This window comes from Dryobates pubescens, chromosome 7, assembly GCF_014839835.1.
Source record: "Dryobates pubescens isolate bDryPub1 chromosome 7, bDryPub1.pri, whole genome shotgun sequence".
NCBI classification, from domain to species: Eukaryota; Metazoa; Chordata; class Aves; order Piciformes; family Picidae; genus Dryobates; species Dryobates pubescens.
Genome location: NC_071618.1, coordinates 44,883,684 through 44,897,911, shown reverse-complemented (window position 1 = coordinate 44,897,911; position 14,228 = coordinate 44,883,684). Strand labels below are relative to the sequence as shown.

Below are 14,228 nucleotides of genomic sequence, written 5' to 3'. Positions count from 1 at the left end.
AATATGAGCCAGCAGTGTGCCCAGGTGGCCAAGAAAGCCAATGGCATCCTGGCTTGGATCAGAAATGCTGTGTCCAGCAGGAGCAGGGAGGTGAGTGTCCCCTTGTACTCAGCTCTGGTGAGGCCACACCTCAAGTGTTGTGTCCAGTTTGGGGCACCTCAGTACAGGAGAGATGTGGAGGTGCTGGGGTGAGTGCAGAGCAGGGCAATGAAGCTGGGGAAGGGCCTGGAGGATAAATCTGATGAGGAGTGACTGAGGGAGCTGGGGATGGTTAGTTTGGAAAGAGGGGGCTGAGGGGAGACCTCATTCCTCCTGATAACTCCCTGAAAAGATGTTGTGGAGAGGCTGGTGCTGATCTCTTCTCACAGATAATTAGTGACAGAACAAGAGGGAACAACCTCAAGCTGTGCCTGGGTAGGCTTAGACTGGGCATTAGGAAAAGACTTTTCCCAGCAAGAGTGGTCAGACATTGGAACCTGCTGCCCAGGGAGGTGGTGGAGTCACCAGCCCTGGAGGTGTTTAAAGGTGGTTTGGATGTGGTGCTTGGGGCTATGGTTTAGGGGTGAACCTTGCAGAGTAGGGTTCTGGGTTGGACTGGGTGATCCTGAGGGCCTTTTCCAGCCTGAGTGTTTCTGATGCTGTGAAACAGGCAATATGAAGACCACAGACAAGTGACTTAACTGAAAAGTGAGCTAGCAAAACCATGTGGGTAACCTAAAGGAATGAGGGTAGGTAGTGGAATCTCCAGAACCACAACTCAAATCCCACCTAAGAGAATGCTGCCCCACAGTGGGGGACAGCAGAATGAAAATACGCTCCAGGGTCTGGGAGAAAGTCCTGAGAGTACAAAAGATACCAAACAAAAGCACTGGCTTCAGACATGTGACTGGGGGTAGAGAGTCATGAAAGAGGTGGAAGGCATTCAGTCAATAAAACATCTGCCAGCTGCAGTTCTGTTGCTGAGGAAAGGGGAAGGGTTTGTGAAGGCAGAGGGGGTTGCAGCACACTGCACTGGCACCCAGGCAGCAGAAGACTTTCATGAGCACTTCTGTCCAAGCAAAAATCTGTTACACAAAGCAGGAAGGAAAAACCCCCCAGTCTCTCGATTGGGTGGGACCAGCAGCTCACAGATTGGAGCTCCACAGGTGACACAGTGAAATACTACAGCCAAGTTTCTTCTATTGCTGTCCATTTTTATTCATGCACACTTGTTTGAACAAGGGTTCCACAGCTGCCAGGAACGTCTCCTCAAAGTGCTGGTCAGCAAACCTGCGCACGGAGCGCCGAGCGTTCTCCCGGATCTCCAGCCTTCTCTCAGGAGACAAGGAGAGGATATGAGCCATCATCTCTGCATAACTGTCCATGCTTTCTGCTAGGAAGCCTGTCCTCTGTCCTTCATAGGGTACCACAATGTCTAACTTGGGGCCTCCAGAATTGTGAGCCAGGACCACTGTGCCAGCTGCCATACACTCAACGACTCCTGTAAAAGACACAACATGCTGGTGTGAACGTCCGCAGCGTGTACCTCTGCTTTCTGCAAGGCACTGCAAAGGTAAAGCCACAGCAGAAAAACACAGAACCAACCAGCTTGGAAAAGGCCTCAGAGATCAGCAAGTCCAACCTATCACCCAACACCTCCTGACAACATGGCTCCAAGTGCCCCTCTTGAACGCCTCCAGGCACGGTGACTCCACCACCTCCCTGGGCAGCACATCCCCATGGCCAATTACTCTCTCTGGGAAGAACTTTCTCCTCACCTCCAGCCTAAACTTCCCCTGGCACAGCTTGAGACTGTGTCCTCTTGTTCTGGTTGCCTGGGAGAAGAGGCCAAGAACCAGTAGGATCTCAGTTGTCCCCCTGCTGCTGTTGTCAATTACTGCAGACTGCTGCTCTGGATTAGTTGGAATACCACAGAGTAAGACAGTCTCCCAAGAAGACCATTGTGTAGGCATGGGGTCAGGAAGGCCAAGGGGTAACAGTCTTAAATTAAAAGAGGGGAGAATTAGACTGTGTATAATAAGGAAAGATTCTATCCCAAGGGGGAGGAAAAAAGGTACTTCACCAAACTGGTTTGTGGGGGAAAATACGATAAACCATAGCTTCCATTTTGTGGCAGTGGCTTCTGGAACACACTGCAGAGCACATTTCATATACCAAGTTCCTACAGACTCTTATCACTCCTGATACTCACTTAGCTTGTACTCTAATAAAGTCTGATGACTTTAATTTAGTCCCATTACAGCTGAGTAGAGATCCATCTGCCTGGCTGCCAACTTACTCTGCTGTACATTTTTGGCAGATGAGATACTCCCTTTCAAGGGCAGAACTCAACTAATCCAAATAAACTAAGCTCAGTACCTTAAATCTGTGTGACAGCACATTGCAAACCTGCTTCCAGGTCCTCCTCAACACCCACTTCACACTAAGGTAACTGCCTTAGTGCAGGTGCCTAGTGCAGTAAGATGACCAAGGGTACCTGGTGGCATCTATTCAGGGCTTACAAATAAGAGACAGGATCTGTGGGAGCCTCTCCCCTCTGAAGCAGCAGCTAGAACCCCATGACTTATAAAAAGGCATTTCAAATGGCAGCTGAAACAAAATCTCTACACACAGATGTCTACTGGTGAACCAAGCTCCTCCTGCAGTGTGGCCAAGCAGCACCCTAAGGTGCCTAACCAAAAGTACCTGCTGCCTTTTGAAGCTTTGTTGGGTACAGAAGGCATCTGTGTAAGGTTAGAAAACTTAACACAAGACCTTAGTGTGACCCCTGACCATGAGCCATGACAGCTGCAGACTGAGCAAGAGGACATCCCGGGCAGCTCTGTGTAGAGGGGACTAGAGGACGTCTGTAACTCAGTTCAGACAACAGAGAGCTTCAGCTTGCACTACAGTAGCACCTAGTGGTTAGTCAGCTGAATTGGTCCTGTAGGTTTTACCTCAGCTAGTTTACCTTGGACAAGAATGGGGTTTGGACACTTGGCATGCAGGTCTCTTAACACTTGGACACCACACTGAGGAGCCTTAATCGTGAACTGAAGCCCTCCCCAACTCTGTCCTCAGCTGGGACAAGGAAACTTGGAAACTAGGGGAAGATACTGACCTATCCCAAAGTGCTCATTCCACATGGTGTGCAGGCCAATGGTGGCCTCAGCCAGGTGTCTCTTTAGCTCCTCAAAGGGAATGTTTATTCTGAAGGTCACAGCATTGCTAACTCCCAGCTCTTCACAAAGACGCCGAAGGTTCTCGACACGCTCTTCGTCTTGCTGGTTCCGGCAGCCTCCGATCAAAACAAGCTTCAGCTGCGGCTGCTGCCCCAGGCTCCTCTCTTTCAGCAACTTAGCAAAGGCTCTGATCTGCAAAGGATGATCTTTTTCAGGCCTGAACTGGCTGACAGAAACAATGGAATACTCAGTGGTGCTCTTCTCCTCTTCCAGCGGGAGATCCAGGAAGGTCTGCACGTCGCACGGCGGATACACAACACTGGTGCGCGCCCCGGCTCTCCAGAGGGCAAGGATGTGATTCAGCGTCCAAGAGGAATTGACCATTATCACATCACTGCAGGAACCAACCAAGCCATACAGGAAAGCGAAGAAGTAGTAGTAGAGGAGTTTCAACTTGCTGAAGAGAGGGCTGCTGGTGATGAAGGCTGCGTTGTTGAAGCGAGTGTCCTGATTCCTAACCACAGAAAGCATATCGGTGCTGACGGTGGGGTAGTGGACGTAGCAGCCCACACGGCAACCTCCCAGGTATTTGAAGAGGGGAAGCGTGAAGGCATAACCCATGGAGTCAAGGTAAACATCAGGAACGCATTTCAGCAGAGCTTCCCAGCCAAGGAACACTGACCCTAAACTCTGGCCCAGCAAGGTGAAGTGAGGGTAACGAGAAGCCTCCACAAGGTGGCGTTTGTCTAGAAACACAAACTTCACAGGGTGAGTTAACTTGATATTGAACCTCCTGAAAGCAGCCTCCACTATTTCTTCTCCAGTGGCACCTCTGTCACCAGTGTAGACAACACACCTTACATTCCTGTACCTGCAAGAGTAAAGACAAACAATTTAATGCATTCATCCTTTCCTTTTTCCCCCCTTACTATTTCACATGACACTAAAATACTGCCTTTTTCTTAGTAAAGCACAAGGAAAGCTCAGTGTTGTTCTACAGACTGGAGAATGGCCCCATCCATCCCACCATCTTTCACAGAAAGAGTCACTGGCCATGGGAATGTGCTGCCCAGGGAGGTGGTGGAGTAACCATCCCTGAAGGTCTTCAAAAGGGGATTGGACGTGGCACTTGGTGCCATGGTGTAGTTAATCAGGAGGTGTTGGGTGACAGGTTGGACTTGATGATCGCTGAGGTCTTTTCCAACCTTATTGATTCCATGATTCTATGTCTGTCTAGTGCATAGCATCAGTAAAATGCAGAAGGCTGTGCAAGCCAGTGGATGTGCCAGTGTGAAATCCACTTCAGATTTGAACGTGCTTCATCTCCTGCACCAAGAAGCAAGCACTGTCAGTTGTCTACTGTTGAGTTACACCTACCCAAAGTTCCATACAACAGTGGTAAACTGATGAGGAAAGAGAGGTTCTCCAGAGGACAGAAAGAAGACAGAAATGCCAAAGCAGGAAAGATCCAAATCTAGGTAAGGGGATGAAGTGCAGTGCTGCAGCCACACGAAATGAAGCTACAAAACACTGTAGGACTGGTAGATTAGTAATCCCTAAACACACAGAATGGCAAAATGTGCATAAATCACACCACCAGTAGCTGAGAATAAAATACAGGATGTGGTAGACACACAGGCTTACTTTTTCTGGAGTGTTCTGATGGCACACCACAGGACTCTCTCCCCTCCACCACCCGCGTTGCAATAGGGGTGAAAAAAAGCCACCAGCAGTGGTGGCCTCCCATCCTTCCCTTCTGAGATCAGCTTTTTCTTCCTCTGCTGTATCCAGAGCCGTGTTCCCCACAGGAGCAGCACCAGGCACACACACAAAATCCCACTTAGAAACAACGCAGGGATTAGCAACGAGCACAGCAACCTGCAACAAGCCGGAGATGTTAAAATACCCAACTGCTCCGAAGAAATGCTGTGTGTGAAAGTGAGAGAAGGGTTACAGCTGCACCCACAGGGAGCTCAGCAGTTCACTGCGTTCTCCTGATCAATCTGTGTTATCAACAGTTATGGGAGGACAAAAAAGCCACAACACAACTCCACATTGTTTAGCAAGATTCTTCCCCCCCTACCACTACCTGGGAATTATCCATTGCTGTTTATGCACGCCCTCCATCTGTATCCATCTCTGTGCTACACGCTCCGAGTTTGCATGCCCTTCAGCACCTGGCCGAACACAACTAGCGAAGAGATTGCTGAATAGATTCGGAAGAGTTTTGTTCCGTGCAAGCTCCACGTGTGCTCTGCCTTCCTGCAAACTGTTTTGATGCAGAGCTACCTGGGCCAGCCTGCAGTGCATCACCCAGAACCTGCATTTTGCACCCCCCTGGGATACCAGGGATGTCAACTGCCTGGAAAAGCTCTGAGCAGTTTCTCTGTTTATCTGAAGAGCTACCAGGAGCGCTCCCTTTGCTCGCCGCCACCTCCCTGACACCGCTCTCCTGAGCCAGGCAGCGGAGGTCTCTCCCCGGGGCTCACTCCTGGCCTGCCGAGCTTCACAGGCGGCAGAGCCGGGAAGCTGCGCTGCGCGGTGTGATGAACGCAGCGCACCGGCCACGCAGAGGCTTGCCCGCGGCGAGCCGCGCAGCGCCGCCGGCACGGCAGCTAACAAACACCTTTCGTTTTCGGGATGAAGAAGCGGAAGAGCACATTAGCCCATCCGGGGCCGGCGACAGACCGCTCCCACCTCTCCCTGCCCGGCGGCTCCCCCTCCTCTGGGGCGGGCGGGGTGGGGGCAGGGACGGGACCCTCGGGGAGGCTTTGAGGAGAGCAGTCGCGACTTGGCAGGGGCCCACGGAGGTGTCCTTCTCCCCTCCCTCTCCGCTGCCAGGACGCGCCGCCCCCAGCCCCCGGTACCTGATCAGCCCACACAGGCACATCCCCCCCGCCACCATCTTGGGCACCGCCGCTCCGCCGGAATGGGCGGGGCCCGGCCTGCGCGCCGCAACCGCCGCCGGCTGCCCCCCCCGCGCCGGCTTCCGCGGGAGATGGACGGAGGGGAGGGGAAAGGGCGGGGCGGGAGAGAGGGGGGCGGGGCGGGAGAGAGGGGGGCGGGGCAGGAGAAAGGAGGGCGGGGCAGGAGAAAGGAGGGCGGGGCAGGAGAGAGGAGGGCGGGGCGGGAGAAAGGAGGGCGGGGCAGGAGAAAGGAGGGCGGGGCAGGAGAGAGGAGGGCGGGGCAGGATGGAGCGGGCGGGGCCGTGCCTGAGGGGCGGGCCGTGCCGGGCCGTGCCGGGCCGTGCCGGCAGCGCCCCCTGAGGGGCCGGAGCGGCAGCGCCGGAGCGGCGTGCCCGCCGCTGCAGTCGTGGCCGCGGCTTTTCCCTTGTCCTCCTCCGCCGCTCCGGTCGCCCCGGGGGCGGCGCCTCTGGCCTGCCGTGCCGCGGCGGGTGTGCAGTGTGGTGTGTGAGCAGAGACTTCGCTGGGTCAAAGGCTTTCTCCAGCATCTACCGCTCGCACGGTTTGCCACTGCACACACCGTGCCCTCCTCGGCCAGAAGAGGATGGCATTCCATGTCCCGTCTCCCTGCCCCGCCTTAGCCTCCCGCTTGTAAGTGAGTCCCGCTTTACAGAGCGGCTTCGCGCTGCGGATGTGCGCACGGCGGCTCTGCGAGGCGGGGGACAGGATGTCCGACGCCCTGAGCCTGGCGCCGCCTGCGAAACCATCCCCTGAGCATCCTTCCCGGGGACGTCTTTCTGCTGGAGGATGTGCAGGCTGTCTCTGGTTAATATTTTGTCTCGATTGTGAAGTAGATGCACAAAATCGAGACGCTTGAAGGTGTCCAGAGAAGGGCAACAAGGCTGGGGAGAGGCCTTGAGCACAGCCCTGTGAGGAGAGGCTGAGGGAGCTGGGGTTGCTTAGCCTGCAGAAGAGGAGGCTCAGGGGAGACCTCATTGCCCTCTACAACTACCTGAAGGGTGGTTGTAGCCAGGAGGGGGTTGGTCTCTTCTCCCAGGCAACCAGCACTAGAACAAGAGGACACAGTCTCAAGCTGTGCCAGGGGAGGTTTAGACTCGAGGTGAGGAGAAAGTTCTTCACTGAGAGAGTCATTCGTCACTGGGATGTGCTGCCCAGGGAGGTGGTGGAGTCCCCATCCCTGGAGGTGTTCAAGAGGGGATTGGATGTGGCACTTGGTGCCATGGTTTAGTCATGAGGTCTGTGGAGACAGGTTGGACTCGATGATCCTTGGGGTCTCTTCCAACCTTGGTTATTTAGCCAGATATGGCGACGACGGAGGTTCTTGGAATCAATACGGCTGACCAATATGATCGGGTATTGATCCTTTATTGTTCCAGCACTGCAGGCCTATGGCTCAGGCCTATGGTGAAAGCATGGCACAGCAAAGCATGGAAGGAAAGGAGATAGGACAGGCAGGAAAAGAAGAAGTGTGTAGCAAGGAAACTGCTACAATTTATATACCCTTGGTGTGCCTTGTTGGCATGGACTCATTGGTCCCCTAGGAGTGACCACACATCACACCTTTGTAGATTATTGGTCCAGCTGTGGATGACACACGAGGTTTGGTGCTGCAGCTGCATGTCCTGTTGTCCCGAGATAACTCTCTATGTTTCTAGCTACCAGCGTCTTGTTTGAGTTACAGTGCTGCAGGCACAGCACTCTTTTGGCATCCTGCTAGCTGGCTCTGCCCTTGTGCTGGGCATGGCCTACCACCATGTCAGGCTCTTAGGCCTGCACTGCCAGATTGCCCACACCGCTCGTCACTGGTGTTCCCACATAGTTATACTGTGATACTGTGAAATAGAGAAGAGACAGAACAGGGATGCTGCCTTTGTTATTTATTTATTAATTAAAAGCAAATGCTGTCAGTGATAAATAAGTATAAGTAAATAGCCAGGCCAGGTATTTCTAACATGGCTTCTCTTGGAAGAATGTCAGAAACGTCTCCCCCTCTGTGTGATTCTGTGAAGCACTGAGTGAAGCTACCAGACTGGAAGTGAGGAGAGGCTGAGGCAGCAAAGGCCAAAACATAGCTGATTTGCTGTCACAACCCTAGATGCCATCTTCCCTTATCACATTCTCCATTAAAAACCAAACCCCCACACCTTTATGTGGCAGTTTTCATCCAGAGAACAGTCTCCACTTTCTTGCTCACTTCTGGTTGTTCAATATTTGAAGGCATTTCAAGCATTTCCTTTGAACTGCATCCCTCCAGAAGCTGCCATCCTTCAGCCCCTTTGAGGTCTGAGTGATCTCTTTCACGCCATAGCTGCCTGTCTGTGCTGAAGTCTGGAAGCTGTGAGGGGTGTTCATGAAAGTCATCCTGTGTCATCTTCATCAGGAGAGTGCTGGCTGGGAGTTGAATTGTTTGTTTATTTTTCCATTGCTGTACCCTGAAGCAGAGAGACAAAGTCTCTAGTGGGAATGAGAAGAGTTCAGTTTAAGTAATGGTTATTTGATTCTGACTTTCCTGGATTGAATTCTCCATTTTTGAGGGCTCACCATGTGGGAATGGAACTGGAAATGTTTCAGGCCCTCAGAGTTGGTTGTTGGTTATTGCACTGGTTTTTGGTTTACTCTCTTCACTTCACACAACTGACTGTTGGGTTTACCAGGGCATCTCTGCTTTTCTGTATGCAAGGAGCTTGGAAAGTTCCTTTGTGAGGTCCAGAAAGCACGACCTAACATTTAATTTCTGAACAGGTCTCCTGAGTAGGATGCCACAGGTGTTCAATTATCTCCTTTAATCTTTTCCCTCTTCCTCAACAGAGCAGTTGCCTGAGAAGTGTCTCTCTCCACTGACTTGCAAAGGAGCTTATGGCCACTCCCTTGGAAGGTATGACTCTTAGATTGTCTTTATGAAGCTGAAGGGTCACGGGTTAGCTGGGGCTTAATTAACAGAGCCTTAAGTAGTGCTGAAGAGTTCTGGGAAACAAGAAGAGGAATTAATGAGGGAGATCCCACGTGCCTGCCTTTTCAGTGGCCATAAATGGCAGAGGCAATGGTTTGGGTTTAAATTCAGCTCTCAAAAGTACTCCAAAAAAGCCTTTGGTTTGATGTCAGCACAACTCCTTCTTTCCAGTCAAGGCTCCTTGCAAGGTTAGCTGTACTGAAACACAGGATTTAACCCATGAAACTTCCAGCATAAGCCCTACACTTCCTTCAGGGTTTCAGTCTTAAGGGTATGCTTTAGATGGAGCCCAGCACAGTACTTTGCCTTTCCTGACACTACCTAAGCAGTTTCTTGAAAGTTCCCCAGTTCTTCTCTTAACAAACACATCTGTCTGTGGGTTTGGCAGCTAGAAGAAAAGGACTGAATTGCACAGTCCCAGTGGAAAGTGTTGCTTTGTGTCAGCATTCTGCATCTGCAGTGAGGGAGCTTCCCGGCAGGGTGAGCCTCAGCCTTGATTCAGCTGGCTGTGCAGCCGGGCTCTGCGCTCTGGCCGCTCAGCACAGCCAGAGTGAGACCCAGCACAGCCAGAGTGAGACCCAGCTCTGCCAGAGTGAGACCCAGCACAGTCAGAGTGAGACCCAGCACAGCCAGAGTGAGACCCAGCACAGCCAGAGTGAGACCCAGCACAGCCAGAGTGAGACCCAGCACAGCCAGAGTGAGACCCAGCTCTGCCAGAGTGAGACCCAGCACAGCCAGAGTGAGACCCAGCACAGCCAGAGTGAGACCCAGCACAGTCAGAGTGAGACCCAGCACAGCCAGAGTGAGACCCAGCACAGCCAGAGTGAGACCCAGCACAGTCAGAGTGAGACCCAGCACAGCCAGAGTGAGACCCAGCACAGCCAGAGTGAGACCCAGCACAGCCAGAGTGAGACCCAGCTCTGCCACTGCCCTGCAGTAATTCCAAATTCTAGGAGCAGATGTTGGTCAGTTAGAGGGCAGAAGGGCTCTGCAGAGGGACCTCGGCCGACTGGACAGATGGGCAGAGTCCAACAGGATGGCATTCAACAAATCCAAGTGCCAGGGGCTGCACTTTGGCCACAGCAACCCCAGGCAGGCTGGGGTCAGAGTGGCTGAGAGCTGCCAAACAGAGAGGGACCTGGGGGTGCTGATTGACAGCCGCCTAAACATGAGCCAGCAGTGTGCCCAGGTGGCCAAGAGGGCCAATGGCATCCTGGCCTGCATCAGGAATAGTGTGGCCAGCAGGAGCAGGGAAGTCATTGTGCCCTGTACTGGCACTGGTTAGGTCACACCTTGAGTCCTGTGTCCAGTTCTGGGCCCCTCAGTTTAAGAAGGACACTGAGACACTTGAAGGTGTCCAGAGAAGGGCAACAAGGCTGGGGAGAGGCCTTGAGCACAGCCCTGTGAGGAGAGGCTGAGGGAGCTGGGGTTGCTTAGCCTGGAGAAGAGGACGCTCAGGGGTGACCTCATTGCCCTCTACAACTACCTGAAGGGTGGTTGTAGCCAGGAAGGGGTTGGTCTCTTCTCTCTAGTAACCAGCACCAGAACAAGAGGACACAGTCTCAAGCTGTGCCAGGGGAGGTTTAGACTCGAGGTGAGGAGAAAGTTCTTCACTGAGAGAGTCGTTCATCATTGGGATGTGCTGCCAGGGGAGGGGGTGGTTGTGTCACTGTCCCTGGAAGTGTTCAAGAGGGGATTGGACGTGGCACTTGGTGCCATGGTCTGGTCATGAGGTCTGTGGTGACAGGTTGGACTCGATGATCCTTGAGTTCTCTTCCAACCTTGGTGATTCTGTGATCCTGTGGTACATCCTTGCATGCGTGTGGATTGGCTGTGCAGCCTCAGTGCTGTGCAGCATACTGACCAGTATGATCTCACTGGTGATAGCAACTGAGGGAAGGATTGTTGGGAGAGTATTTCTTAGATACTGGTTCTTGTCTTGCTCCTGGGGCAAGCCACAGGAAGGCCAGACAAGTTGTTTCAGTAAAAGCAGCCCTCTCTGATTTGTATGCCTTTTCTTTAAGCTTCATGGGCTGGTCCTTACCATGGGCACTCATTTCTTGGTGGATACTTTCAGGTGGAGTATGTCAGGAAGTATAATGCCCTTGCAGGCTGCCTGTGACCTGTAAGGTGTAGCTCAGGAGCACTGTAAAAAGCACCCACATAAACAAGTAGACATTCTGGATCTGGATCACTTTTTCAGTTCTTTGCCAATATTAAGCAGAGGAAAAGGAGAGCTTTTCACCAGACAATCAGACTAGGTGAAAAGGTTGTGAAGAGAAGCTGTGGTGCATCTACTTTTAGGCCCTGCCTGGTTTAAATGTGTCCTTTTTAATGGCTCCTTTTTGTTTTCCTTTCCCAAAAGCTACCTGAGTTGCTGCAGACACAAACTGCCACACGAGTCAAAATGACTCTGTCAGTCCTAGAACACTTTACTCAGACCTGACTTTACAGTCAGAAGATGTCTTGTTTGGTGGTTCCTGTTCCTTCTGCAGATCTTCCTATGTATTTTGTGGTCACCTCAGATGGCCTTCTTCTCCTGGAAGGCTGTTTTTCTTCTGCAAGCATTGTTCACTTGCTTGTTGTGGGCAGAAATCTGCATAATGGTGAGAGTACAAAACAGTTTCCTCAGTTGTAATCATTTATAATTCACAGGGTCACAGAATGGTTGAGGTAAGAGGAGACCCCTGGAGGTTCTCTTGTCCAGCTCACCCTGTTCATGCAGGGCCATCTAGAGCAAATTGCCACAGACCATGCTCAGCTGGCTTTTGAACATCTCCAGTGATGGAAACTCCACAAGCTCTCTGAGCAATCTGTGTCAGTGCTTGGTCACCCTCACAGTGAGAAAGTGTTGCCTGATGTTCAGAGGGAACCCCTTGTGTTCCAGTTTGTGCTCATGGCTGCTGGCCTGCTCACTGCTGTAAAGAGCCTGATCTGTTCTCTTGCACCCTCTCTCCAGATGTTTGTACACATTGATGAGAGCTCTTCCCTGAGCTTTCTTTAGGCTGAGCAGTCTCAGCCTTCTCAGCCTTTCCTCACAGGAAAGATTCTCCTGTCTTTTTGGTCTTTTAATCATCTTTGTTGTTTGATTTATTTTGCAGTGAATCTAGTCCTTACAAAAGGACATATTAATACATTGAATTTTGTTAACTTCATCACAGGCTATTCAGCTTCTGACATGAGCAGTAGGAAACAGTGCTGCTGGCAGCCTCACAGGCTTAAGGGAGTACCTTTAATATGTGCATGGCCAGCACAGACTAATTTAGTTGTCACTGCTTGCTTACCAGCTTCCCACCTTAGTGCCTGTGTAGCAGAAGCAGTAATTTCAGCGAGAGCAGGGCTGAGCTCCCTGTGGGTTCCCACTCCAGCAGTGAGAGCACTATTAAAAACGTTGTCTGTAGAAATTCCACATGGCTGACATGCCAATGGAATTAAACTCCTCATGAAGCTGGCTTTGTTTTGACCTTCCCAGGGATGTATGGAGGTTTTAATCTTTGACTGACTCTGTAAGCACTTCTGTCCTGTTTCCATTGCTTTCCTTATTGAGGTCCTTACTCTGAAGGAAAGATCCATGCAAACAGGCCTTCTGAAGTGAGTGGTGTTCAGAACAAGTAACAGAATCCACTCACAGTGTGCTCTGGGCAAGCCTCTCAGGCATTTGACTCAGTTTTAAAGTGTCTTTTTGTAACTCTCATTCTCTCACGTGGAAGTAACTTGGTGAGGTAAAACCACTGGCAAGTAATAACACAAAGAAACTGGATTAATATTGTGTAAGGATATTCCTATGACAGTCATGTGGCCTTTTGTACACTTGGTTGCTTGCTTTCAGAAGTGTGCATGGTGTGCACTGAGTCTGTCCCACAGAGCTACCAAAATGCCTTGGACTGTCTTTAGCAGGAGAAACCTTAGCTCACTCGTGCACACAGGAGGGCTTTTTGGCTTTGAGCATGTCTGGTGAGAGGCTGTTGAAGGTTACAGTTCATTTGTTCTGCAGTGCATAGTAACAGGAGGCAGCACCAGAACAGGCAGGCAGGCAACCAGCACCAGAACAAGAGGACACAGTCTCAAGCTGTGCCAGCAGAGGTTTAGGCTGGATGTTAGGAAGAAGTTCTTCCCAGAGAGAGAAATTGGCCATGGGAATGTGCTGCCCAGGGAGGTGGTGGAGTCACCATCCCTGGAGGTGTTTAGGAAGAGCCTGGATGAGGCACTTGGTGCCATGGTTGAGTGGATCAGATGGTGCTGGGTGAGAGGTTGGACTTGATGGTCTCAAAGGTCTTTTCCAACCTGCCTAATTCTCCTCTTCTCTTCTCTTCTCTTCTCTTCTCTTCTCTTCTCTTCTCTTCTCTTCTCTTCTCTTCTCTTCTCTTCTCTTCTCTTCTCTTCTCTTCTCTTCTCTTCTCTTCTCTTCTCTTCTCTTCTCTTCTCTTCTCTTCTCTTCTCTTCTCTTCTCTTCTCTTCTCTTCTCTTTAACCTTGCACCAGTTGTATATTAAATATTTGTGAAGCAAAAAAAAAGGATGAAGTATTGGAAATAAATTGTGGTGCTAACATGTGTGGGGAAAACCCCCGTGGGGATCTTCTTATTGATCTGATGTAATATTGAGGTTGCTAAGTACAAGCAGTTCTACTGAACTCGTTTTTAACTGTCATCTTTTCTTCTGAGCTCGATGTTTTAAGGCCCAGGTGCCCACACCCTGTACCTATGAGCAAAACCTGCCTCTTTGCAGAAGCAAGGAAGAATTAAGCAGATTGGATCTACACAGAACTTGTGCAAGAGCTGCTGTAAACCATGCTCTTCTGTGTCACCAGGCAACTTAAGCCAGGTTGAACTCACAGCTTTTGATTAACAAAAGATTATTTTCATGGGAGTTGTTCTAGTTGGGTGAGGACCATGTAGGAAACCAAAGGAATTCCACTGCTGAGGTTTAATCATTTAGACTGTCCCAGTGTTTCAGCCTCCCATGGACTCTTCTGTCAGTTCTCCTAAGCAGTTGTCGTCAGGGAAAAGCAAGATGAGTGCCATTTTTAGGGGGAGTGAAGGAGATCTATTCAAGCAGTAGAGAGAGCACAGGCAGAAATAGGATTGCAGGTGATGCACCCCTAATGATAACATCACTGAGCTTGCCAACCAGCACCTGAACTCCCAGGTTCTTCATCTGGAGTTTGAGGGGTTGGGGGCTCTTTGTGGGTGTCT

At 51.1% G+C, this 14,228-nt stretch overlaps 1 protein-coding gene across 1 annotated transcript; it reads right to left on the bottom strand.

Annotated features, from left to right (window-relative positions):
- Positions 1–1,178: 1,178 nt before the first annotated feature.
- Positions 1,179–6,071, bottom strand: ALG11 (ALG11 alpha-1,2-mannosyltransferase). Its single transcript, XM_054163000.1, has 4 exons — positions 6,029–6,071; positions 4,806–5,039; positions 3,101–4,032; positions 1,179–1,480 (listed from the first exon to the last, which is right to left on the bottom strand). The coding sequence occupies exons 1-4, from the start codon at positions 6,064–6,066 to the stop codon at positions 1,179–1,181; spliced, it is 1,506 nt and encodes a 501-aa protein (XP_054018975.1). The 5' UTR covers positions 6,067–6,071.
- Positions 6,072–14,228: the final 8,157 nt, after the last annotated feature.